At 35.3% G+C, this 25,368-nt stretch overlaps 16 protein-coding genes and 2 pseudogenes across 18 annotated transcripts, besides 2 other annotated features; 12 read left to right on the top strand and 6 right to left on the bottom strand.

The window, feature by feature from the left end:
• Positions 1–38: 38 nt before the first annotated feature.
• TVAGG3_0694510 (uncharacterized protein) lies at positions 39–1,211 on the top strand (the record flags this gene model as incomplete). Its single annotated transcript, XM_001329298.1, has 1 exon — positions 823–1,155. The coding sequence occupies one exon, from the start codon at positions 823–825 to the stop codon at positions 1,153–1,155; it is 333 nt and encodes a 110-aa protein (XP_001329333.1).
• Positions 1,212–3,270: 2,059 nt separating this feature from the next.
• On the top strand, positions 3,271–3,383 carry TVAGG3_0694500 (annotated as a pseudogene). Its single transcript has one exon. A coding segment is annotated over exon 1 (113 nt).
• Positions 3,384–4,728: 1,345 nt separating this feature from the next.
• Positions 4,729–23,772: a mobile genetic element.
• TVAGG3_0694490 (uncharacterized protein) lies at positions 5,715–6,674 on the bottom strand (the record flags this gene model as incomplete). The annotated part of the gene is made up of 1 exon (XM_051243172.1): positions 5,715–6,674. One exon carries the CDS (start codon positions 6,672–6,674, stop codon positions 5,715–5,717), a length of 960 nt encoding a protein of 319 aa, XP_051089759.1.
• On the top strand, positions 6,692–7,093 carry TVAGG3_0694480 (uncharacterized protein; the record flags this gene model as incomplete). Its single annotated transcript, XM_051243171.1, has 1 exon — positions 6,692–7,093. One exon carries the CDS (start codon positions 6,692–6,694, stop codon positions 7,091–7,093), a length of 402 nt encoding a protein of 133 aa, XP_051089758.1.
• TVAGG3_0694470 (phage tail repeat-like family) lies at positions 7,285–7,869 on the top strand (the record flags this gene model as incomplete). Its single annotated transcript, XM_051243170.1, has 1 exon — positions 7,285–7,869. The coding sequence occupies one exon, from the start codon at positions 7,285–7,287 to the stop codon at positions 7,867–7,869; it is 585 nt and encodes a 194-aa protein (XP_051089757.1).
• TVAGG3_0694460 (His-Me finger endonucleases family) lies at positions 8,024–8,608 on the top strand (the record flags this gene model as incomplete). The annotated part of the gene is made up of 1 exon (XM_051243169.1): positions 8,024–8,608. The coding sequence occupies one exon, from the start codon at positions 8,024–8,026 to the stop codon at positions 8,606–8,608; it is 585 nt and encodes a 194-aa protein (XP_051089756.1).
• On the top strand, positions 8,675–10,813 carry TVAGG3_0694450 (uncharacterized protein; the record flags this gene model as incomplete). Its single annotated transcript, XM_051243168.1, has 1 exon — positions 8,675–10,813. One exon carries the CDS (start codon positions 8,675–8,677, stop codon positions 10,811–10,813), a length of 2,139 nt encoding a protein of 712 aa, XP_051089755.1.
• On the top strand, positions 10,869–11,729 carry TVAGG3_0694440 (uncharacterized protein; the record flags this gene model as incomplete). The annotated part of the gene is made up of 1 exon (XM_051243167.1): positions 10,869–11,729. The coding sequence occupies one exon, from the start codon at positions 10,869–10,871 to the stop codon at positions 11,727–11,729; it is 861 nt and encodes a 286-aa protein (XP_051089754.1).
• TVAGG3_0694430 (uncharacterized protein) lies at positions 12,716–12,910 on the top strand (the record flags this gene model as incomplete). The annotated part of the gene is made up of 1 exon (XM_051243166.1): positions 12,716–12,910. One exon carries the CDS (start codon positions 12,716–12,718, stop codon positions 12,908–12,910), a length of 195 nt encoding a protein of 64 aa, XP_051089753.1.
• Positions 13,554–13,744: a mobile genetic element.
• On the top strand, positions 13,801–14,415 carry TVAGG3_0694410 (organellar and viral DNA polymerase type B; the record flags this gene model as incomplete). Its single annotated transcript, XM_051243165.1, has 1 exon — positions 13,801–14,415. The coding sequence occupies one exon, from the start codon at positions 13,801–13,803 to the stop codon at positions 14,413–14,415; it is 615 nt and encodes a 204-aa protein (XP_051089752.1).
• Positions 14,504–15,310, top strand: TVAGG3_0694400 (KilA, N-terminal/APSES-type HTH, DNA-binding family; the record flags this gene model as incomplete). Its single annotated transcript, XM_051243164.1, has 1 exon — positions 14,504–15,310. The coding sequence occupies one exon, from the start codon at positions 14,504–14,506 to the stop codon at positions 15,308–15,310; it is 807 nt and encodes a 268-aa protein (XP_051089751.1).
• TVAGG3_0694390 (uncharacterized protein) lies at positions 15,359–15,523 on the bottom strand (the record flags this gene model as incomplete). Its single annotated transcript, XM_051243163.1, has 1 exon — positions 15,359–15,523. One exon carries the CDS (start codon positions 15,521–15,523, stop codon positions 15,359–15,361), a length of 165 nt encoding a protein of 54 aa, XP_051089750.1.
• Positions 16,055–16,930, bottom strand: TVAGG3_0694380 (protein of unknown function, DUF4106 family; the record flags this gene model as incomplete). The annotated part of the gene is made up of 1 exon (XM_051243162.1): positions 16,055–16,930. The coding sequence occupies one exon, from the start codon at positions 16,928–16,930 to the stop codon at positions 16,055–16,057; it is 876 nt and encodes a 291-aa protein (XP_051089749.1).
• TVAGG3_0694370 (uncharacterized protein) lies at positions 16,967–17,419 on the top strand (the record flags this gene model as incomplete). Its single annotated transcript, XM_051243161.1, has 1 exon — positions 16,967–17,419. One exon carries the CDS (start codon positions 16,967–16,969, stop codon positions 17,417–17,419), a length of 453 nt encoding a protein of 150 aa, XP_051089748.1.
• On the bottom strand, positions 17,436–17,855 carry TVAGG3_0694360 (protein of unknown function, DUF4108 family; the record flags this gene model as incomplete). The annotated part of the gene is made up of 1 exon (XM_051243160.1): positions 17,436–17,855. One exon carries the CDS (start codon positions 17,853–17,855, stop codon positions 17,436–17,438), a length of 420 nt encoding a protein of 139 aa, XP_051089747.1.
• TVAGG3_0694350 (uncharacterized protein) lies at positions 17,893–18,888 on the bottom strand (the record flags this gene model as incomplete). The annotated part of the gene is made up of 1 exon (XM_051243159.1): positions 17,893–18,888. One exon carries the CDS (start codon positions 18,886–18,888, stop codon positions 17,893–17,895), a length of 996 nt encoding a protein of 331 aa, XP_051089746.1.
• Positions 20,212–20,748, bottom strand: TVAGG3_0694340 (protein of unknown function, DUF4106 family; the record flags this gene model as incomplete). The annotated part of the gene is made up of 1 exon (XM_051243158.1): positions 20,212–20,748. The coding sequence occupies one exon, from the start codon at positions 20,746–20,748 to the stop codon at positions 20,212–20,214; it is 537 nt and encodes a 178-aa protein (XP_051089745.1).
• Positions 20,812–21,325, top strand: TVAGG3_0694330 (annotated as a pseudogene). The gene has a single exon. A coding segment is annotated over exon 1 (514 nt).
• Positions 23,773–25,368: the final 1,596 nt, after the last annotated feature.

Raw genomic sequence — 25,368 nt, 5'->3', positions numbered from 1 at the left:
CAATTATTTCCCGCGATATGCGTCACTTTTTAATCGTTTTTATATAAAATGAAATCAATTGAAGTGAAAGAGCAATGGTTTCGCAATATAAGCAATCGGATACTGTCATGCAAAAATAACCCATCTTCACTACTTTGCTTACATTTTTGCCAGAAGAAATGTATTGAAATTGCAAATGTTGATCTTAAAGGATCAACCGATTGCGACATAACTTTGAGATCAATTGCAATAGTGACATCAGCAATATTTAATTCAAATCTAATATTTTCATATATATCAATTTTAAATACTTTGTTTATAAACGGTTTCAAACCTTTACCGCCATGTGATGAAACTCTCCTTGATAACCATGACCAAGTTTCCTTAGAAAATCTGTTTGATTTGTTTTTGAAAATCATTTTTGAATTCTCAATTAATATTGATGACATTTATTCAGATTTACAACGACTCCCAAGATCATTTTTTACAGTTTCTTCAAGATCACTATTTAGAGAAGAAGCTCTTTTGACCTGGATTTCAAAATTTCCATGTACAATTAAACTCAACGAAAACACACCTTTATTCAAAGCAATAGCACATTTTAGTTATATTGCAGCAATATTTGCAAGATGCTTTCCTTCTGAAATTGAAAAATCACAAATAATTTATCAAATCTCAGAAGAAACAGAACAATTTAAGGAGGATGCACGTAAAAATTACAATTTATGCATTCTACCAATGAAAAACCATCATATTGATTATTTTGATTTTGAAGTCTTTTTCAACGCAATAGAAAGCAACAACAATCATGATCTCATACTATGCTTTCTAATAGATATTTTCATGTCGGTTCGAAAAGAATCCAAACGATTTGTGATTTTTGAACACCCAAAATCTCAAATTACATTTACTCTACCACCAACTATTAATAAATGCAAATCTGTACCAGAGATTAAACTCTGCCATGCTCCAAACGTATTTCCTCTTGCAATTAGTACATCAAGAAGAATTATCGAAAATAAGGAACCAAAACAGGAAAAAGAGAAGCCAGAGAAGGTTCAGCAGCAAGAAATACCAAAGATGCCACAGTCTGCAAGACTTATGCATCGCCAATATACTCGTCCTTTATCAAGAAAGGAAATTCAGTTGAAAAGGACAAGATTCAGTCCTCGATGATACCTACTCAATTATGTTGATTTAGTTATATCTATATATTTTGTTTTTGTTTGTATTTTAAATTATTTTTCATGCATATTCGATTTTCTGATGCATTTCTTTCATAATTATGCAAGAAATGGAATCAATGCCATTATAATACTTAAATTGAACATTAAACTCAATTGGGTATTTGATATTTTTTGATACAAATTGAAAGGCTGTTTGATGGACCACCATTATTAGCGACAATCATTGCAATTAGAAAAGAACTAGATTTTACAATCTTTATGAAAAATTATATGATTTTCAATAATTCTCTCCATAGAAACAAATCCTATTAAAATATAAAAAAAAAAAAAAAAAAAAAGGTAGTGGGACCTCCAGGCACTTCGTGCCCTCTAGTCCCAAAGATGTTTAGTATGCAATGTGGTATAAAATGAGGTTTTTTTGGGTGTTGTCGGGCTTCCAGGCACTTCGTGCCTTCTAGCCCTTAAAATTTTTGAAAGTCGTTGCTGTTGACTTTTCGGTAGAGGACTCAAAATAGTATAACTATCTCCGGACAAGTAAGGGTCTATCGTCGCTACAGTAAAGTTACGGGCGTTCAAAGAAGTATACTTTGAGAAACCCTTTAGAAACTTTAGAATGAGATAGGACGGTTATTTTACAAAACTGACAAGACTTCGACCGAGTAGTTTTCATGTTTCGTCACTTTTCAGGAAAAAACATTTTTATTATATATATAAAATGAATTTTACAAAACCACCGTTACCCTTCTTTGGAAATAAGAGTAGATGTAAAGATATTCTATTGAGAGAACTTAAGAAACTACCAAATGGTCTAACATTTGTAGATTTGTTCGGTGGAAGTTTCTATATATCCCATTTGTGCCATACTGTATTTCCTGACTCAAAGATTATATGCAATGACTTCGACAACTATATGAACCGTCTCAAACATATACCAGACACAAACAAAATATTGAGTGAGTTAAAAGAAAAGATACCTATAGGTAAGATGGAACGTATACCATTAGATAAGAAAAATATTGTCAGAGAGGTTTTGAAAAAAGCAGAGTATATAGACTGGGATAGTATATCTTCTAGACTATTATATAGTGGTTCTATAAGAGTTCATGACATTGAAACACTTATGTCAAACGTTTTATATCTTAACTATACAAAGGTTTTCAAAGAGGACATAGAAAAATATACTGAGGGTATAGAGTTTGTGAGATGTCATTGGACAGAGTTGTATGAAAAATACAAAGACAAGGAAAATGTTTTCTTTATAGTAGACCCACCGTTCTATAACACATACGATTTTCAATACCAAGTAGACTGGACTTTGAGAGACTCTTTAGAAACTTTAGACGTTTTACATAACCATCCATGCTTTTACTTTACATCCGATAAAAGTGGTTTGGAAACCGTTATGAGATGGTTAGAGGACATACATGACTATGATTTTAGATATGACAAGATAGAATATGAGAGAGGTCCTATAAACCGGAAAAAGTGTCATAACAAAGAAATTTTACTAGTAAGTAAATGTGGTTTGAAATAGGACTACTTGTTTTAGGTTTTTTCCATTGTGTCATTTATTTATTTGACGTGGCAGAAAGGTACAGAGAATATGAAGATGAACCAATGTCTGCAAATGTTCAGCATATGTACTCGTAAGAGATATTTTTATCTAATATTAAATGGACGCACAGAACTTAGCGAATGCACAGCAACCTGGACAACCAAACCCAGAGAATATTCCAAATGAAGTTAGAATACAAACTGCAATGGCAAACTATGGTCAGGTGCCAACAGATGTACAAATGCAACTGCCATGTCAAATGACGCTGCGTTAGGCTTACCACCATGGTATGCAAATATGAGATGGAAAGAGTTTTATACAAACCCTGAAGTGGGATATAAACAACTCTATGCAGATGACGCGAACACAGGAGTTGACCCAGAGTATGTTTTCTACCAGAGGAGAAATAGAATGTATGAGCTCCAGTTAAAGAATGCTATGGAACTCAACAGGAAACGTAAGAGACTAGGCGGACATTAGATTTTTACATATAGTAAAATGGGTTTCTTTGGAAGAATAGGAAACTTCTTTCGAAATGTTGGAAGAGGTATGGAATGGAATAAAATCTGTCGGAAGAGGAATTTGGAACGGAGTCAAAAATATTGGTAAAAGAGTAGGTCAGTTCGTTGGTATTATACCTAAAGACCCTGAACCAGAAGAACAAGCTCCTGTTATACAACAGCCTGAACCTGCACCACAGTCTAGTTGGCAACCAAATCCAACACCTCAACCGTATTAAAAAATTATATTTTTACCGTTCGATAGTAGTTGTATATGAAACTAAGTTCTAAGTAAAAACGCATGTATAATGGAACTATTCTCTTTCTTCCATCTGTTGTAAACCATACTTGAAAGTCTGAAATACTTCCACTCGGTGGTTCATATAGCTTTGTAGGTTTTTCGTAAAAGTCATTTGCCAAGCATAAAAAAGAGTTTTGTGCACCAGAAAAATGAAGCATGAACTATAATAGCGTCTGAGTCGAAAAACATTTTCATATGTTCCATTAGGGTTTTCGACTTCATAAAAGTCCGGGTGTACTGGATATTCTGCAGGCTGATTTAACATCCTCAAAAATCTATACCATGCCAAGTTGTTATATTTTGTAGAAATATAAACGTTTTCTCCAAGGTCTTCTATTCTATCGATTTTAACAGTTGCATTTTTCCTGTCATATATAATATCGAGATGGTACTCTCCTTCGTCAATGTACTGTTTTGCATATTCGAGATAGATATCGTTTATTTTTTCTTGAAAAGCTTGAAGAGTTGTTTCTAAGTTTACAAGCAAACAACTTGTAAAAGTTTTCCCTGTTCAAATTTCTCATACGTACGTTTTTCTTTGTTATAGTATCGAACTTCAAAACCGACCGTAAATGGGAAACCATGTATGGCTTCTGAAATGAACTTCATTCTACGAAAGCCAATAGCTTTTGTGACGGATGGGTCTCTTAGCCATCTTAACGGGTAGTCAAAACGATAGCCTTCATGCTTTACGGTCTCTGTCTCAAACTTTTGACCGACATTCGTAAAAAGTTCATCTAATGGTTTAGTTGTAGCAACTCTAGAAGTTTCCTTTTCTATTGGAAGCATATTTTATCTAGAATAAAAATGTCAAATGAAACAGCGTCTATGAGAGAAATACAACACAACCGACAACTCATTATACAAGCTCTAAATAAGAACACAACAAACTTTTCAAACTATTCTAAGATATCTGAGTCATTGAAAGAAGGAAGCTTAAAACTGACATTAAACCCAATGACAGACGAGTTTCTGTTTCAAGACAACAAGAACCATACTGTTTGTATAAATCCAACAAAACGAACTTTAAACGAGAAACCTATAGATGAACTTCTTTTGAAAGCAGATGTTGACAACAAAGCTGACAAAGAGTATGTAGACGATGCAATAGCAAAAGAAGAAGAAAGAGCTAACAAAGCTTATGCAACAAAAGAGGATGTTGAAAAGAAAGCAGATAAAACATATGTTGACGATGAGTTAGCATGTGTGACTAGTGCGTTAGTGAAGAAGGCATATAAGGAATATGTGGATGAAAAAGACAATGAAATTAAAGAAAGGGTTGACTGGTACCATGAACGGACAACAAAGATTTTAAAAACGAAAGCCGATACAGGATGGGTTTCAGGATGTTTAGACCTTAAAGCCGACAAGAACCATACACATACCATTGCAAATATTGCAAACTTACAAGAAACCTTAAACAGGAAAAGTGACGTTGGACATACACATACCATTGCAAATATTGCAAACTTACAAGAAAAGTTAGATGACAAAGCTGACAAGAACCATACACATACAAGTTTTACAACTGTTGGTATAGAAAATATTTTAGGAACGGTTGAAGAAACTGGTGGGGATGTATTAGATTGGAAACCTCCTAACTTTCCAGAAGGTTTAACATCGGATAAAAACATAACAACGATGAGATACATTAGATGTAGAGATGTTTATGTCATGGAGGATGAAAATAAAGTTAAATTCACTGCTCAAGATTTATATGACAAGAAAGCAGACAAAACAGAGCTTCAAACATTAAAGACAGAAATACTTCAAACCATTTACCCGGTTGGTTCTATTTATACGTCAATGAACTCTACCAGACCAGAAGTAGTACTTGGTTTTGGAACTTGGACTCAAATACTCGAAAGGTTTTTGTATTGTGCAAACTCTTCAAAGGAAACAGGTGGAAGCAAAAGGATATCTGTCGACAACTTGCCACCACATAGTCATTCTGGTACAACAAACTTTTCTGGCGACCATAGCCACTCATTAAGAGACCACCCATTATACAACTCAGAGTATGAAGCTGGCTATGACGTTTTATCTCCAGATTATAACCATTCAGCAAAAAAGACTTTTCGACAAACTGAACCAGGAGGAAACCACCAACATACTTTTACAACAACATCTACAGGACGAGGTAAAAAATACATGCCACGTTACATGACAGTTTGTGCATGGTATAGAATTGCTTAGTCGTCATTTTCAACTTCTTTAGCATATTCGTCAGGAGTTGTCTTATATTTGTTAGGAACTGTCTTTGAAAGTATACCACCTTGAACCTTAACAAGTTTGAAACGAGGTCTGACAATAGTAGTTTTATCTTCTGCTTGCAGTCTGTACATTTTGCCATGTTTGCCTAAAACTTCATAATATTCTCTTGTATACTTTCTTCTATTTTTACGAACACGAATGTGAGTACCTGTCGGGTACTTGTTGTTGTCATAGTCAATAGTATTTTCATATGGGTCGCGTTTAGGTATTTCTATTTTTACTTTGTCTCCTTTCTGAAGTTTGAAGCCCGGCATTCTTTCTTGTTTGTCTCTTTTGACTAAACTCTTAAATATATAGTCTTTCTCTAAGTCAGGGTTGTTTTTCATTTCTTCGGGGGAGTGGTTTCCCAAACCTTTTTGTTTACGGCTATTGTAAATATTTAAAACTTGTCTCATCTTTGCCATGGAGAAATGTCTGTACTTGTCGTCATATGACATTTCATCTACCTCACCACCTTGTGGTTGGTTTAAGTCTCTTAACATTTTTATACAACTGTCAATGACACCAAGAGCAGAATGGTTTTGGTCGACAATGAAATATTGGTTTACATTTTTTGAACGCAGATAGTTTTTAATATCGTCTGATTTGAAAGAACTTTCATAGTCAGATGTCAGTTTTGTTGGATGGTATTTGTCAACGAATATTGTCAAAGCAGTTTTCACATCTAAAATATTTTTGGACCATAATGGTATGGCTTCACAGTATCTTGTGTTTTGACCGACAAATATTAGCCAGTATGGTGGTCCATCTTCTCTATACCTCGGAATGTTTTCCAAGATATCCATAAACCAAGCATTTGGTGTTGAACTAAAGATTTTTACCATGAGTGCTTTCTTTGTCGCTTTAGAAACATAGGGGTCCTTGTTTGGATTCGTCATTTTTTAACCCATAAGAAATGGGTTTATTTGGCGCGTTAGCAGGAGTCGCATCTAGATTTTTACCCGCAGTGGGAACAATAGCCAGAGGTGTATTTGAAGTTGGAAGGAAGATTTTGAGTACATTAGGTATACTGAAAGAGAAAGCACAACCTATTATACAAACTGTACAGAAAGGTTGGGATGTAGCACGAGATGCAGCAAATCTTATTCCAAATCCTGAAACAAGAGAAAAAGTTCATGGATGGATGGACAATGTAAGAACACAAGCAGGAAACTACTATAACAAAGCAAATGACTACTATAACCAAGCAGGACACTATATGGACCAAGGTGAAAGATTCTTTAACAGAGGATATAACCATGCACAACAGTGGGTAAACAACAACCAACCGCAACCACCTCAAACGTGGTGTATGTAAATTTTTTTACTGAGATGAAATGAACAATACAGCTTTGAGACAAATAAGTTCAAGATGGATTTGTCGGCTTCCAGCATTTAAACCACGTGTTTGTCAAGTTTTTCCTATACCTCAGGAAGTTTTAGACCGACTTAAAAAACCTAAACAACCAGTTGAAAACAAACCAAACTAAAATTTTTTACTGAGATGAAATGACCGAAGAAGTTGAAACCGTGGATCTCACCCCACAAACAAAAAGTTCAGAACCATTGTCAAAACCTGTCAAAGAACTTACAGATGAAGAGAAAAATTCAATAATAGAAAGTGTGAGGTCTGGAAATACAAACCCTAACTACAAAGTCACTTTTCATAAAAATGGAACGGCTAGTATCTCAAAAAAGAAACAGACTATAACAAATAAAATATTGAAGTCTGCGGGAGTTTATGAGACAACAGATGGAAAAGTTTACTTCACTGACCAACAGTTCATTATAGAACATCTCATTGACTTAGAGTCGAAATATTCTAAACTTTACAACAAACACAAAAAGTTGAAAGGAAAACAAAAAAGGATGGCATATGATATTTATGAAGATGTTAACGACACAACTGTTCCTGCAAGTGAAGTAAAGTCAGAGGAACCGAAAAGTGACGAAAAACCAATAGAAGAAGAAAAACCAAAAACTGAAGATAAACCAAAACCAAAGGTTAGTTTGGAAACTAAACCAAGTCAACCTTCATTAGCTGGTATGGGTTGGCGTCAAAGACTTATGGTAGCTGGTGGTTATGTAAAGTAAAAAAAACATTTTTTTATTTTTTATTTGAAATGTACGCTGAGTTTGTTGGAGAAGACCGTCAGACAACTTGTTTGTTAGATGAAGAGTATGAAATGGCATACCATTTAAAATAAAAACATTTTTTTTAAAAATATATTTTTTTATTTTATTTGAAATGTACGCTGAGTTTGTTGGAGAAAACCGTTGGGAAACTTGTTTGTTAGATGAGAAATATGAAATTCACTGTTGTGAGTCGTTTGAAGTCAGAAACAAAAAGACAAAAAGAGTTTTAAGCGAATGTGAGCGAAATGACGGATATGCTATTATGAAGATAGGCGGAAAAAACTATCTTAAACATGTCGTCATTGCAACTCATTTTATACCGAACCCTAACAATTTACCGTGTGTGGACCATATAAACCATATAAGAAACGACAATAGACTTGAAAACTTGCGTTGGGTCACTTGTTCTGAAAACAGTAAGAACAAAAGCAAATTTGGAGATATTGTATTCGAATTTGTCGACGAACTAGAAGATGAAACAATTGAAATTAGAGACTATGGTAAGCATACGTTTGAGTTTTACTACTATAGCGAAGAACAAGACTCTTTCTACTTTTATACCGGCGTAAACTATAGGAAATTACAAGTATATTTTACTAAGGCGGGCTATGCTCATGTAAACGCTAGAGATACAGATGGAAAATGCGTTCGAATACTTCTTAACAAATTCAAGAAGCTATATGGCATACCATTTTAAAACGTTTTTAAAACATTTTTTAAAACAGTATATTTTTTTATTTTTATAAAAATGCCCCTATATAGAATGGATAGAAAGTCTGCTAGAATAAAAGCAGAGTTAGAAAGATATGGCTGGAGAGTTTCAAAGAATTTTAAATATAGGAAGGGAAGACCCATAAAAGTCTATGACAAACTTGCTGGTCTGACCTATGAAATGGACTTAAAAACAGCACGCGCAAACTATCCAAACAGATTAGAGAGGTTAGAGGAAGAACGTCTTATGGACATGCCTTTCGATGTTACTGAGCCTCAAGTTGAAGGACACGACGGCTTTGCCAGATTCTACTGGAAACATGACGAACAATTTCATCCTTTGAGACGGAAAAAAGGTAGTCGTGAAAACGCACATGCTCCCATGGAAAGAACAAGATATGCATATGAGAAGTACCGTGAAGTTAGAAGTAAAATTACATCTGGTCGAACCTTTACAGTAAACTTTGACGAAGGAAAGAACAAAGAAGGCTTCATGGGTGTACTTGCTGCCATACAAGACGGAAATAAGAAAGGATACAATCTCAGATTGACCATAACAGATTTGGATGGTCATATATACTATGCACATGGCAATGAACAAACAGCCGCAAAACTTCTTGACGCTTTCAAGACTACAAAGAGAGAACAAATGTTTGACTCCGACTCAGATATTTTGAATGCGATTGAAGGAATTGCAAGCGTGAAGTTTGAATGGTACCAACCTAACCCTCAAGCAGTCAGACAACATGCTGGATACTTCCCCTTCATAAATAAGTCTGACATTGACTTGACAAGGTATGGAATTTACAATTCAATTGAAACAATTGTCAACGAACCTTGCATTCTTACATGTCTCAGGAACTCTGGTCTTGTTACAGATGAGAAGATGAAGTATCTTGAGTCATGTGTGAAGACAAGGTACATTCTCAGAGGTCAATTGGCAAAAGTTGCACCGTTGGCAAATGTCAATATCCGAGTTAACATTCCGACTGAGAAAGGTTCTTCACATGACGACTATGTTGTTGACTTCAAATTGCCATGGTTGAAGATTGCAATTGTCCACAACCACTTCATGTTGAACGAAAGTCTTACAAACCCATTGTTCGGAAATGGTAAGTGTAACATTGTCAGAGCTGTTAACATTCTTTTCGAGAAAGGTTTGTTGGAACCAATTCCAGATGACAAGCTGACAGAAACTTTTGTACCAAAAGATGAAACAAACTTTTCATTGTTGGTAAGACCAAAAGTTGTTCCAGACAAAGTTCTAGCACAAAAGAAGTACACAGTTCCAAAAGGAGTTGGATTGTTCGGATACCAACCTGAACCAGAAGAACTTCCAATGAGGTTGCAAGAACTTCAAGATGCTATAAACAAACTTCCATTGAGACATCCAATCGACGTCAAATTGTATTGGAGAGCTTCTGAGTTAGGTCAGAAGGTTTTATATGAAACAGGTTGCTTTGACGATGTTTATGAGATAACAGGAGGTGTTTCTCAGAAGATAAGAGACTCGCTTGAATTTCCAAAAACTGGGCCGATTGGTTGCGACAAGTTTGACTCATATGAAAAGATATACTATGTCGACCTTAACGCTGCGTACATGAGGTTTGTCCAATATATTCCAACTGGAATTCCAAACGAAGACGGCGAGTTCCCGGGAAGGAACTATACAGTTGGAAAGGTCATACAACAAATGTATGATATTAGGAAAGCTTCAAACCCCAAGCTTGCAATGACACTCAAATTGCTTATGAATTCGACATGGGGATATTCCATTAAAAAACCTCAAGAGATGAAGAGTAAACATTATGAGAAGGTCGACAACTTTGTTGAAAGGTTTTCTCCTTTTGTTTTGAAGTACGAATTCACCGAAGGTCAAAGTGGCTTAGTAACCACATTAAAACCTATTGTCGAACATTGGTGTTACCCTCAGTTCGCAAAGGCAGTCCTTGACAACTACAACAAATTCTTCTCAGAGGTCAAATCCAAAGTTGTGGTATACTATGAGAACATCGATGCACTCATGACGAACGAGGAAGGCTATAACAAACTCATTGAAATGGGAATGGTCGGTGAAAAGATGGGCCTTTTTAAGCTAGACAAGGTATTTTCCGAAGTTCATGTCCTCTCCAAGCGTAAGTACTGGGGGATACTTGAAGATGGCACAGAAATAAAACATTGCATGAAATAAAAAATTGCATGAAGTAAAAACATTTTTTAAAACAGTATATTTTTACATATATGAAATGCTTCAGGTTGAAAAACAAAGAACAAAAGTAGCAGATACAAAACCGTTAGACTATATCTTCACAAATGCCGGTAGGACTATATCAGATGAAGAAATTTCATCCGGAGCTTACAGGTTTGACTATCCAATTCGTTGGCTTCAAAGTCCTTCAGATGCAAAGGCAATAGGATTTAGAAGAGTTTTGTTTTCAAATAGAACGAACGCCTTCATGTTCGCGGTATATTTTCATGGTCAGTACAAAGGTTCTGATGGTCTAATAGAAAAATTTGACGAAATAAAAATCTTTACAATTCGTTCAGACGAAAGTCTTGAGAAAACTCTAAATGACTTCCAAACTCAAATAAACAAATACTACTGGGAATTTCAAGAAAAATACCACTCTTTACTAAATGGAACATACTATCTAAAACTAGAATATAACAAGATGAACTCCACAGTTTCATTTCAAAAGATTGAAATTAACCCTCCAAGAGATACAGAGTTTTTATATTGGGGAGTAGACAAACGCTCTTGGGCACAATTTCTTCGGTTACTAAACCAGAACGAACCATTACCACCAGATGGTCCATTTAATTTTATACTTCCACCAGCAGATTTGACAGTTTATAGAAACGTGTTTGACCCTCAAAATGTCATGTGCCATGCAAGTTTCAGTTCAAGCAACAACAGTTTTCTTTGTATCGGTAAGGACTTTTATGACTTTGCTTCTAAATTCTACGAACCACCTAGTAACAGTTTCTCTGACTTTCAAGTTTGGTTCACAACAAACGGTGTGCAGCATATTATTCCATTGTACTATGACTTTTATCTCGAATTGTCTTTCATATACAACTACGGAAAAGTGCTGAAAAAGTATTGAAAAATGAGTTTTGGTTAGATGGTTTTTTAGGTGTGCCTATGTGCCTATGTGCCTCGGTCATTTTAACTTCTTTTAAAAAGTGTGACAACACGACATTTTGACAACATCGTAGAAAACACACAAAACTCTTGAATTTTGTGCTGAAAAAGCAACCCGCGGAATTCCGCGGGTTGGTATATTCTTCACAAAATGCTTGTTTTGAGGTCGAGCCATTTTTGGCCCCACCGTAGAAAACACACAAAACTCTTGAATTCGGCAAAAATATATTTTAGGTGGAACCAGGTCACCAGGTCACCAGGTCATTTTAACTTCTTTTAAAAAGTGTGACAACACGACATTTTGACAACATCGTAGAAAACACGCAAAACTCTTGAATTTTGTATAAAAAAAGCAACCGCCGGAATTCCGGCGGTTGGTATATTCTTCACAAAATGCTTGTTTTGAGGTCGAACCACAAACGGATGTCCGACGGTTAAGCCACCCAAAAATATTTTTTATTTTTATTGTAAGAACTGAAAATGACAGTCGAAGCAAAAACGTTCACGAACAAATCTAATGGCGAAACATTCACAAAAGGCACTTACAACGGTATTGAAGTCTTACGTAGAGACAAGGATGGTTATATAAATGTAACAAATATGTGTCAGCAGTTTGGGAAAGACTTTAGAAAGTTGTTGGAAAATAAGTCCTGGGAAGAGTATTATACGGCATTTTGTGAAGAATATACCAACCGCCGGAATTCCGGCGGTTGCTTTTTATACAAAGTTCATGCAGGAATTCCTGATGAAATCAAACAGGTTAGAGGAACGTATGTAGACCCAAGACTCGTAAACTATATAGCAATGTGGGCTTCTCCAAAATATTGTATAGCAGTTGGAAAAATTCTGGACTCCATAGACAAGAAAGTTCATGAGAAATTAGATGAAGAAGAACTTGAAGATACAGTAGAGAATGCAAAACCTTTGTTCGAACAAGAAGTTAGAAAAATGCATGAAAAACAAATAGAACATGAACGTGAGATATGTTCTGGTTATAGAGATTCTCCATACGAACTAGACCAATGGGAACAAGAAGATTTAAAGAGAGAATTTAGAGAATATGAACTCGCTAAAATTTCATTAGAAGCTGCAGAAGAGAGGTTAAAAGTTTGGGGTCCTTTTGTACAAAAATATTGTGAGTAAATGAACCATTTTTTTTATTGAATTCGGCAAAAATATATTTTAGGTGAAGAAGTGAAGGTGTGCCTATGTGCCTATGTGCCTAGGTCATTTTAACTTCTCTGAAAAATCTTGACAACATGACATTTTGACAACATCGTAGAAAACACGCAAAACTCTTGAATTTTGTATAAAAAAAGCAACCGCCGGAATTCCGCGGGTTGGTATATTCTTCACAAAATGCTTGTTTTGAGGTCGAACCACTTTTGGCTCCACCTGTTTTTTCAACCAAAACTCATTTTTGTCTGATTTACGCTCATGTTTGACAAAACATTGACGATGAAATCTATTTCCTGTGTTGTTGTCAAAATGTCATGTTGTCAGTAATTTTAAGAGAAGTTCATTTGACCTAGGCACATGGGCACATGGGCACACTTCAGTTCTTCAAAACATATACGATGAAATCTATTTCCTGTGTTGTTGTCAAAATGTCATGTTGTCAGTAATTTTAAGAGAAGTTCATTTGACCTGGTGACCTGGTGACCTGGTTCCACCTAAAATATATTTTTGCTGAAAAAAATGACCAAATTTCATGATATAACTGTATTTTTTTTACGAAGTGAACTTTTGCACTTCGTCAAAAAAATGACGTTTACCATATACTACGCTTATGAAAATCGTGAAATTTTTACGAAGAGAACTTTTGCACTTCGTAAAAAAATGACGTTTACCATATACTACGCTTATGAAAATCGTGAAAAATTGCGAGTGGGAGAAAAACCCTGGTCGCCAAAACTCTATGAAAACAGTGAAAAAACTCTATGAAATCATGAATTTCCTCAAGATAGAAAAATAAAAAAATAACGCTAGTTTTTTTAAAATATTTTTTTTTATTTTGTATGTAAGAACAGGAAATGACAAACACAGAGTTTGAAACAGTTAAAAAGATAGACAATGAGACCAAAGTGGTTAGAATAGGTGATTTAAACGTAAGATACTCAAAGAAATACAACAAATATTCTTTGTCAGACATTTTAACACTATCTGAAAAGAAAACATCCCACGACTGGGTTAGAAATGCTTCTACTCAGAAAATTTTGACAAAAAATCCTGAGCTTATGATATCGGTAAGATTCTATGGAACAAGAACATATCTTATAGACAAAAGTCTTATACCAATAGTTTTGTTCTGGATTGACCCAGTTGTTGGATATAATTTCATAACATATGGTTCATTCGATACTGAACGTTGCAGTGAAGGCTTACTTTACATCGTTCAGAAACCGAAGGACTTCAATACAAAGAGATATAAGATAGGAAGAACATTTAATATAACTCAAAGATATGACAGTATAGTCAATAGAGTTAAGGTTGCGTTCGTTAACGATATGAGAGCTGCTGAAACAGAACTACTTGAAAAGTTTGAGAAAATGTATGGTGCTCCCACGAAAGGTAAAGAAACGTTTGAAGTAGATGAGATAGCTAAAGCTATAAAATTATTTGACGAAGTTGCTGAAAAATACATGTAAAGCGTTTATTTTTGGTCTTTTATACAAGATAGAAAATAACGCTAGTTTTTTATAAAATATTTTTTTTATTTTGTATGTAAAGACAGATATGTCAACATCAGAGAACACAACAACTGCTATCGTTCATGAAGATATAAATGAAGAATATGAGTGGGTTCAGTATAACAAACAGTTACGTCTCATTCGTTCGGTCAAAGATGACATGTACCAAATGCAAAGTATTTTCAATGCTCTTCGTTCTACAAAGCAAGCACATCATTGGTTTGAAAACCAACAGACAAAAGAACTTTTAGAAGAATTTCCTCATATGTTTGCGACCCGCGGAAAACCGCGGGTCGAGATTCCGTACGAAAATCGTCAAAATTTGCCAAATGGTTTGAGAGGTTGGTATGTACATAGACTTTTAGTAAATGCTGTTGCAATGTGGGCTTCACCTCGTTACGCTTGTTATATTTTCATGATGTTAGATGAAATTCATAGACAAGAACGTGAAGAGCTAGAGAACAAGCTTGAAGCAAAAGACAAAAACATACAGAAAAGAATACCACGTTCGGTACCAAAAGGAAAGGAAAAGAACTATAAGTATATGATTTACACTGAAGAGATGGAAAATGAAGAAGACAGAGATATGGTTATGTTGCATTTAGTCAGAAGAAACAACAAAAGCTTTTACGACCTTGCTAAGATTTACAAATCTGACAGAAATTGGTTCTATCGCGAAAACTTACCGATTTCAATGACACCGAATGAAGATGTTAAACAGATAGTTCAAGATACGTTACCTCAAACACACTATGATATGAAAGGTTGTACAATACTTACATTCAAAGAAGATTTACCGCTACTGAAAGAAAAAATAACAGAGTATTTTGACAACTTCAAACAAGCAGAGTAGATGAACCATTTATTTTTCAAGCTTGACACCAAAGATGGCTCAGGTAGCTCAATGAGGTAAATTGTCTTGTCCGAGTCCTTCTGGCATTCCGAGTCCTTCTGGCATTCCGAGTCCTTCTGGCATTCCGAGTCCTTCTGGCATTCCGAGTCCTTCTGGCATTCCGAGTCCTTCTGGCATTCCGAGTCCTTCTGGCATTCCGAGTCCTTCTGGCATTCCGAGTCCTTCCTTCCGACAGGAAAAGTTTTTCTTTCCGACAGGAAAAGTTTTTCTTTCCAACAGGAAAAGTTTTTCCTTCCAACAGGAAAAGTTTTTCCTTCCAACAGGAAAAGTTTTTCCTTCCAACAGGAAAAGTTTTTCCTTCCAACAGGAAAAGTTTTTCCTTCCAACAGGAAAAATTTTTCTTTCCAACAGGAAAAATTTTTCCAGTTGTCCGTCCGTAAACCATTCAAATTTTCGAAAATTGAGAACTTTTTGGCCGACCTTCAGGAAAAATTTTTCCTTCCAACAGGAAAAGTTTTTCCTTCCAACAGGAAAAGTTTTTCCTTCCAACAGGAAAAGTTTTTCCTTCCAACAGGAAAAGTTTTTCCTTCCAACAGGAAAAGTTCTTCCTTCCGACAGGAAAAGTTCTTCCTTCCGACAGGACACAAACGAATGTCCGACGTACCACCAACCGAGTCCATTCCAAAGCCAGAAGAACCGACAGCCCCAGCACCACAACAGACTAAGACCAAACACTTACATTTTTTACGCTTGACTTTTTACAATTTGAACTTTGTTCGCGTAGATATGAATTCTGAAAGAAGTATGAGGGTCTTGTATGACTTTGTACTTCTCCCATAGTTCATGTCTGTCAAACTTACCTGCCATGGACTCTTTCATAAGTTCCATGAAATCGTCTTCGGACAATCCGGGGAAAAGTATAATGTCAGTAAGTATTCTTTTAACATCCTTACTTAAACTCTTGGCTGTCTGTACACAAATGACAACAGAGATGTTAAAGTGTCTGAGCTTCTTAAGAATTCGACACATGTCTTGTTCTCTATTCTTTAACAAAGGATGAGAAGCAAAGTCATCTAAGATAAGAAGACATCTGTGAGGGTAAGTCTTCCAATCGTAAGATTGCAATTTCTTCGAAAGGTACTCAATCTCTTTCTGTTTGTTTCTGAAGTGTTTCTTCTCTAATATTCTCTGCATTTCCTCATTTGGGTCTTTAAACTTCGAATTGACATACTCATTTATAGCATTGTACTTCAAAACTCTTCTTTGGTACTTCTTTATCCAATCTAACAACTCAGAGTCTTTTATACATACTAGTTTTGACTTCTTTATAATATCTTTGAACGAATTTACGGTTTGGTCAAATTGACCAGAAGTCGAACAAATGACTACTAACTCATAGAATGGGTTCTTCTCATCTAGTTCTTGTTGTTGTGCAGCCATTTTAAGATAAGTGAAAGTCTTACCCGACCCAGGTGGTGCAATTAGACCTGTTATACCATTCTGAGCAAATAAGAACTTGTCATGTATGGGTTTTATCTGAGCATTTTCCAACTTCCTCTTGTTCTTATTTAAAACATTCTCAAATTTTTTGTCAATGTCAGCAAACTTTTTTTCTAACATATTTTTAGAAAAATTAAAATTTTTATCTTTTAGAAAATGTCTAGCGATTTCGCTATCTATATTCGAGACAAGCTTTTCGACAGCAAAACATCTGTAGACCATAAAATCTTACATAGTGTAAACAAGAAAGGTGAATTTGTTCTAAAGTTCTGTTTCTGGGAATATGACAAGAACCATAAAACATTAAGCAGAGCAGTCTTAAAATTTGTCAATGACAGACTTGTTGACAGAGATGACGCCTCTTGGAGAGATGAAGTCCAACAAAACTTCTTAGAATGCAAAGAAGACACATGCGCTGTTCTTGAAGATGAAATAGAAAACAGAATAGAAGAGCTATTAAAGGACAAAGAACTTTTACAAAAATATGGTTCGGAGAAATTTGACATAACTCCACCAGAGAAGAAGAAGAGAGAAAAGAAAGAAAAGAAAGTAGAAGAAGAGAAGAAAGAACCAGAGCCAATTCCACCGAAGAAAAAATTTGACATGTAAAAATAAAATTTTATTTTTAGAACATTTCTGGGTCAATGTCAATGTTCTCTTCCTCTTTAGGAGTAAACACTGGCTTAGACTCTAAAATCTTTTTACCCAATTTACCTTGAACTTCTACAACTTTAGACTCATAATATTCATAGTCGTCTGCTTTCTTTGGTTCATAAGGTATAACAAGTTTGTATGCTTTGCCTTCTTTAAGGTTTGAAAACCTTCTGTCAAAACTTTCTTTGACTGTTAACAAACCTTCTATGTCTAAGTCTTCAAATTTCGCACCATTTTTAGTCACAATAGCAAACTTAACTGGTTCGATGTTCCAAACTTTGTCATATGTAGACTTTTCAAAATGGTAGAAGTAAACATTCAAATATGTGAATGGGTCTAGTTCTTCTTTAAGTCCTGACATGTACTTGTTTACTGAAATATATTTCGTCATCTTTTCTATCGGATAAAAAAATATATTTTTTTAAAATTTACTCAGAAAAATTTTTCTTTGTATATACACCATTCTGTACGTCTAAAAGACTTTTGACATTTGCCAAGAATGTTCGTTTAGACGCTGTCATATAACCATACTCTTGACAATACTGTTTATACGAATCGTACAATGACCTTTCATCTAAACACTCAAAGTCAGTTTCATCTATGAACAGTTCATATACACTCTTGTTTGCTTCTAACAATGTTTGTCTCTCTTCGGTATGTGGAATTTGTCTTGGATTGAACTTAGAAATATCTAATGTCATGAAATATGAGAACAAGTGGTTGTAAAAGTCAGATGTCAAAGTTTCTGCTAAGTCGTCAAAATATTCTGTATCTTGCATATGAGAATCTGACGTTCTGACAACTACATATCTTCTGTCAGAACTTTCGAACTTCATCGGAACAGCGTTGTTTGAAACCATGACGAAGTTTGCAACATTTTCACAAACTCTTTGGTCTTTATATTTTCTTTCAACAACTCCAACTTTGTCTGTTATAAGACTCTTCAAAGCATCTGAGTTCAAAACTTTTGTTGTATCTATACTTTGAAGTTCGTTACATACTATAAGTTTCATATTCTCTATTGAAGAGTTAAATTTACCGCAGATGTTTTCTAAGTTTGTCATATTCGGATTCGAATAGCCCTCTAACAGTTTGCACAAAATATCTGTAAAGAATGTGTTCTTACCAGTTCCTTGTTTTCCAATTATAATGAGAGCAGTTTCATTTTTAGCACTTGGATGTTGTAAGATGTTTGCAAACCAACATAAGATATACTCATAGACTCTTTCGTTTCCATTGCATATAATTTCTTTGACATGGTCTAACCAAGCTTCTATAACATTTTCTTTCCATTCTACTTGTTCGTATTTATATCCAGTGAAGATAGAATAGAAGTTTGGAGATGGTGTATAGAACTTTATACCACGAACTGAAAAATCTTCTAACTTTGACAATAAGATATCCCAAGCATCTAACATCTTCATACCAACTTGTACGACTTTTATTTTCTTAAGTTTCTGTCTACATTCTTGTTCTGAAACTATTGTTGCTCTTGGTTTGTTAAAGACTACATCCCATTCTTTCATAACATAACATTCTGGGGCAGAGTCGACATAAATGACTAAACGTTTCAAATTCTCGACTGCTTTGTTATAGTCTCTAAATGGACACATATTTCTGAAGGCTTGGAAGTCATAAAAATCTGAAACATCTATTCTGTACATTTTTATAAAAATAAAAAAAAATATTTTTTTTATTCTTGAGCTATTTGTTGCATTTGTTCCATTTGTTGCATTTGTTGTTCTTGAGCTATTTGTTGTTGAAGTTGTTCTTGTAGTACAATACTTTCACCAGTTGCATCTTCCAATTCGAAACTTTCTGCCGTCATTGACAAATACATAGGACATAAAAGTTTTACAGGAACAAAGTTTGCGTCGACTAAGGTTAAGTTTATGTTTGCTAAAGTGTTTGAGTTTACTAAAGCTGAAAACTCTGCATTCGAATGAACAATAGGCAAACCAGCAGAGAATGTGTTGTTTATACGCATGAGTATCTTTTGGTCATAGTAGTTTCTGTCGACATTCGAATAGCACTTTGAACCTAAGTTTGAAACAATATATAAAATAGGTGTGCTTAAAGTCAATGGAATAGATAGACCTTGTATGACACCTTTTCCTGTTATAGGAAACTGTTGGTAGTAAAAACCAGATATAAGTTTTGTATTATAGCTCATATCGTTTATACTAAACTCAGTCGGACATCCAAACATAATGAAACCTGCTCTAGTTGCAGCACATGTTACATCCGTCCTTAAAGTATTAAATAAGTCAACAAAACCTGTTGGTGGTATATCTGAGTAAGTATCTTCAAAGAAGTATTTTTTACCATTCACAACAACAAAGTCTTCTGGTGTCAAAAGAGCAAAACAGGCTTTAGTCGTCATTGTGTTTAAGGTTAGTTTACAATATCGTCCTTGAGGACTTTGTAAGTTTGTTGTTATAGAATTATATGACTCAGGGTTTTTAGTCGTAATAGTATAAACCACTATGTCTTCTGCCATTTACATATATTTAAAAGTTTTTCTGAAAGTGGAGAAGAACTTCATCTAAACTTTCACATGGCGTTTCTTGAAGTTCTCTGTCTAAGAAGTTCAAATATTTTGTAAAGACATAGAACTTTCCTTTGTCTACACGAACAAACAAAACAGGGTCTTTCATATCGTTCAAAAGTGTGTAAAGTCCTTTACATGAAATAAAGTCTATATTATTTTTCTTCAAACATCTTTCAAGAAGTTTTGACATTTTTACTTAGCAACTAAATTTTAATGAAATGTTGTGGTCGTCAAATATTTTTATGACGTCTGGGAAACTATATTTTAAGTTCAACGTTTCACCTCCTTTCATAACGTATATCTTGTCAATGACATTATATGAAACACCACAGCAAGCAATGTCGGGTTCTATTTCTTTGATGTTTATATCGTCTGCCTCTGTCAAAAGTTTCAATAGTTCTTTCAAAACTTCATGAGGTGCAATGACATATGAGTTCACTTTTACAGGGTTGTGTTCGACCAAGTTTAACATTATACCTAAAGCTTGACAAATCTTCTCCTGAGTTTTAAGTTTGTCTTTCAGTTGTTGGTAGTCGTTTCGAATATCTGCAACAGAACTTAACTCTCTGCTAACTTCAGGGTATGTTGGTTGTTCTTTTACAGGAACTATTGTTATACCATCTTCGTCTTCGTATGGTTTCCCCACTTCAACATCTCTGTCTTTGACATTGACAACAACACTTTGACTGTTTGTTTGAGTTGGTGAATTTAACTTCACATCTGCCACCGCCATTAAACCTTTTGAAACACTTACGCTTCTATTTTTCGGAAATGACATTTTACTTAGAATAAAAAGATGGACGTCTTTGAGTATCTCTTTGAATTGAAGCAAAACAAAGTTTACACACACAAACAATACAAATACATTGACAGAGTAGTTCTTTACACAAACAATGGAAAATGTTATAGAATAGCAATATTTGCTGAACCAAAATATTTTCATAAAGCAAAGAAAGTTGGTATAACCGAAATGGTGAAAGTTCTTGACGTTGACAAAAATATAACAACAAAACTTACAGATATTTCTAAAGGAAAGTTTATCTTACAATTTTATGTCAAAACTGGCGTACTGTCAATATTTGACGGAGAGAAGTCAGTTCAAGAACAACTTACTGACCTGCTGCCAAAATCTGCTCGATGGAAGCTGTCGTTATGCCAATCTGAGGAGCCCCAGCAGGTTTCATCGAACGAATCTTCAAAAGAGCATCTTCCGTGAAAAGTGCTATTGGTTTTGTAAACTTCTTTGCTCTCAGTTCATCTGGACCGTCTCTGTCACCAGTATATTGTATTTGAACTGTACCAACAGTTGAAATACCACCCATAAAGTCTTCTGAGTCAGCAAATGGAATGCCAAGCCAAAAGTTTGAACGGTCTCCATTTGTATATTGAGTTTTTTGACCTCCTGTATGAGTCCATACTTTCACATATGGCATAATAGAACTTTGCATTTCAGGGTTAATGGTTGTTGTGAAATTGTTGTTAAAGTTCATAGCATCTAATGTCAAGTTGTATGACCTCATATCCTCAACTGTAGAATATTCTTCTCTTGGATAATATTTGCCATCTATGTTTATATGATATTTAATACCGGGGTTGTAGAAACAAGAATAGTCATTTATAGTTCGTCTGAACAGTACAAACATAGTATCTGCATGTTATTGCAGTTGTTAAAGCAATATCTGTTCTTGCACCCTGGGTCAGCACTTTGGTTTCCAACTTCACTGCAAAGTCTTTTGACAGATATTTGGTGTATAGGGAACATAAGTGGAACTGCAATATATATTTGGCAGCTAAAGCATTTGAAATATCTGGGTCCAACATATAGACTGCAGTCTGCTTTCTATTCTCTTGCATTCAAATTTTTCGCATGTGAACTTAACTGGGTCCCAAGCAGTTCCAGCAGCATTGAAATAATAGTTTACTTCAGTGTTGAAGTTTGAGAAACAAAGTCTAAGTCAACTTTGTCTTTGCAAAAGTCGGCGAATGACGTTTTATTTGTCCCACTACTTCTGTAAGAGTGAATGGGTCTTGTGTTGGTGCAATGACTAGTTATTTTTGCTTGGAGTAAGTTCGATAGAAATTTTCCTGCCCAGTTTGGCAAGTATCTTAAAAACCTGAAGATGAGGAAAACAAAGGGACTCTAAGTTTAGTTTTACTTTGGTTACTGCTGCTGCAGTTTGTCCAGAAAGGTTAACATAAACTCCTGGAACGTTAGGGTCAAGTCTTCTTATTTTCTCAATAGTTGCATACTGGGTTTGTTCTCTAGCTTGTGGTTGTACTGAGTTTCTCAAAGCGAACCATTCATAGTTTGCCCATGTTACTGTTTGAACTAAGTCAGAGTTAGAATATATCTTATATCCCATGAAAACTTCTGGAGCATATTGGTATCCGACATAGAAATTCCATTGCAACCTTTCTTGTCAGACAACTTGGCAGAAGGTTTTATTTCAATGTCTTGTTCCACGTATAAGAAAGAGTTGTCAATAGAAATTATATGAAACCTGTCGCAAGCAATATCTACTGTTGTTGAAGACCTTCTCCAAACTCACCTACGTTTCCATAAGAAACAGCAGTTGTATATTCGTAAGTTCCAGGAACTATTTCTGACCTTCTAATGGCATTGTCGCATTCGTTATACCTCGGAAACATTTCCATTCATGGCATCCAAAACTGTTGGCGTTATATTCTGAGCGGCGTAATTTCATATGGGTAAAAATATAGAATAGTTGGATTTATATGTCATAATTAGAACCCACGTGGACCAAGCTTTACTTTCTTCCTGACTGAGTTTTTAACTCTTCTTTTTCCTTCATTGCCACTACTTTCACTAGATGAAGTTACTTTTCACTACTTTCACTTTGTTCTACTCTTCTCTTCTTCTTTGGTGTCGCTTTTGGTAACTTGCCCTCTGCTTCAAGTTGTTGCATCTTTGCCTATGTTCAAGTATAGTATGTTGTAAATTTCCCATGTCTTTTTGCCTTTGGGCTCTGGTCGCCATCTCAGGTAACCTATATCTAGAAAGATTTTGTCATAGTTTGTATTTGAGTCTTGGCGTATTGTTTGCATGACTCTTTCCTGAGTTTCCGGTTCAAGCTCTTCAAACAGTGCTTGTCCATATGGAATAAGCTCGTTTCCAAATATATGTTTTTGTAGCCATTCTGGTTTTTCTTTCCATGTTACAACAATCTTTTGTGAATGGGAAAGCTTTTACCCAACGTTTCAGGCTTGGGTCATTTATTTCTGTAGTTGGTTTTATTTTGTCAAGGAACATGTTTTTCAATACTAACATTTCATTTGGTACTGTCCATTGAGTTTTCTTAAATATTCGTCCTTCTCAGTTCATTGTCTGCAAAGTAAGTTTTTATGACATTTTGTAACTTTCGTTTGCAAGGTCATGTACAAAGGTTCTCTTCCTTCTCTCTCCCTAACTTTCTTTCTAAACTCTTCACCAAATATACCATCTCTATGGTTCTGTGTAGTTCTTTGAGATAAATGTTTTAGAACGTCAGGTTTATATTTCCATCAGCCATGTTCATTTCATACTGGTCCAAAATATCTGCATCTTTCATATCTTTCAATGGCATTAAAGCCGCGCTGAAAATACCAGCTATATCTGGTTCACCATTGACTTCCATTGCGTCTACAACTTCTTGGAATTGTGGTTGTAAGTTTATGAACCACCTATCCGGGTTAGCTTTATGACCCCATCTCATTGTAGTTCCATAGTCTGCAGAAACAAAAGTAGGTTTGTTTCCATCCTTGAATGACTTTAAACAAAGTTTCATTTCTATATGTTTTGTTGAAATTAACCTTTTATTTTCACCGAGTTCATCCGAAGATTGAACGTTAAATGCTCGTAAGTAAAAAGGGTTGTTGTATTTGTGTACATTTTCTTTCAGTACTTCCATTCTATGCTGAATATTTTCATCTGGTGTTGGAGTCTTTTGTATGTCGGCAAACATTTTTCGATATTCTTCTACTATGTCAGCCGAATTTTTTTTAGACTCTTGGAAAGATTCCATATTCTCCGCATACTCTTGTTGAGGGTCAAGATTTTTCGGCTGTTCCAAATCTTCATCTAGTTCTGTGAAGTTAGTTTCCAAAGGAGGGACTTGTTCGTTTCCTTCAGGCTCTTCTAGCTGTTGTTGCTGAACTATTTCTTCCATGTCTGGTTGTATCTGAACTTCTTCCTGTGGAGTTTCTTGTACCTCATCTGCTGGCATTTCATATATTCCGAGACCGTTTTTAACAAGTTCCCTTTCTAAGTCATCCGGACTCATAAACCTTTCTTCTTTCGTTCCGTCTCTATTTTTTACGCGTTTCATGAAGAGAGTTAAATTGTCATTTAGCTCTGACATCAAATATCTCGGAGTAAATTCGTTCATGTCATTTGGATGATATGCTATTAAATCATATCCCTTAGCGAGCTTGTATTTTCCAGGTTTGAGATTATATCCCCTTTGGTGCAGAGCCATAAAGCTAAATAGGTTCGGGTCAGTATTTCCTTCCTTGAACTTTCTAATAGCTTCTTTATATCTGTCACTAAAGTCAATACTATCTGGGTAACCATAGTCTTCCTTTAGCATTTTTAAGAATTCTTGGTTTCCTTGTTCTGTTTGTGGTTGTTGTTGTGCTGGATTTTGAACTGTTGGTTGTTGTGCTGGTTGTGGTTGTTGTTGTGGAGGTGGTTGCTGTGCTGGATTTTGAACTGTTGGTTGTTGTGTTGGTTTTGGTGCATGCCTGTGTCTGTGTCCATGTGACGATGTAAATGTTTTAGGTAGTCCTGGTGCAGGTGCTTCTCTTGGAGGGTTTGGTGGTATATAAGTTCCACCAGCTGGCACATATGTTCCATCTGCAGCATAGTGTCCTACCTGACTTTTCGTTCTTAAGAAAGCATTTACTAGGTCTGTTTTGGTCTGTTGTAACTCTTTTTCTTGACTTTCCACAACAGTTGCTCTAACGGCGTCATAGGCACTTTGAACTGCCTGTCTCGTTGCTGCATCTGTTATTTTCGTCATATTTTGTGCTACTTCTTTTAACTCTTTGTCGAAACCTTCAGACTTCAGTTTCTTTCCAGATGAGAAGTCGTTCACTAGTTTCACCTTACTATGAAGAGCTTCGAAGGCGTTCTTAAAGTCAGCATTCATTAAAGCTTCATTTGAACTGTCTTCATCCGCTTGTATTTTTGTCCTTATTGACCCTATAAGCTGGGCTGCTTTAAGCGTTGGCTTGGGCATCTAACCAGTCATTGTTAGCTTTTATATATTCTGCGCTTTTCATTGCCTTTTGCATAGCCGCGTCGTCATTTTTACTTTCTTGTGCTAAGTTTTCATACTGTACGGTTTGGTTTTGC

Source organism: Trichomonas vaginalis, chromosome III, assembly GCF_026262505.1.
Source record: "Trichomonas vaginalis G3 chromosome III, whole genome shotgun sequence".
Lineage (NCBI taxonomy): Eukaryota > Parabasalia > Trichomonadida > Trichomonadidae > Trichomonas > Trichomonas vaginalis.
Note: the sequence above shows the minus strand (reverse complement) of the source record. Positions and strands in the feature narration are given on the sequence as shown.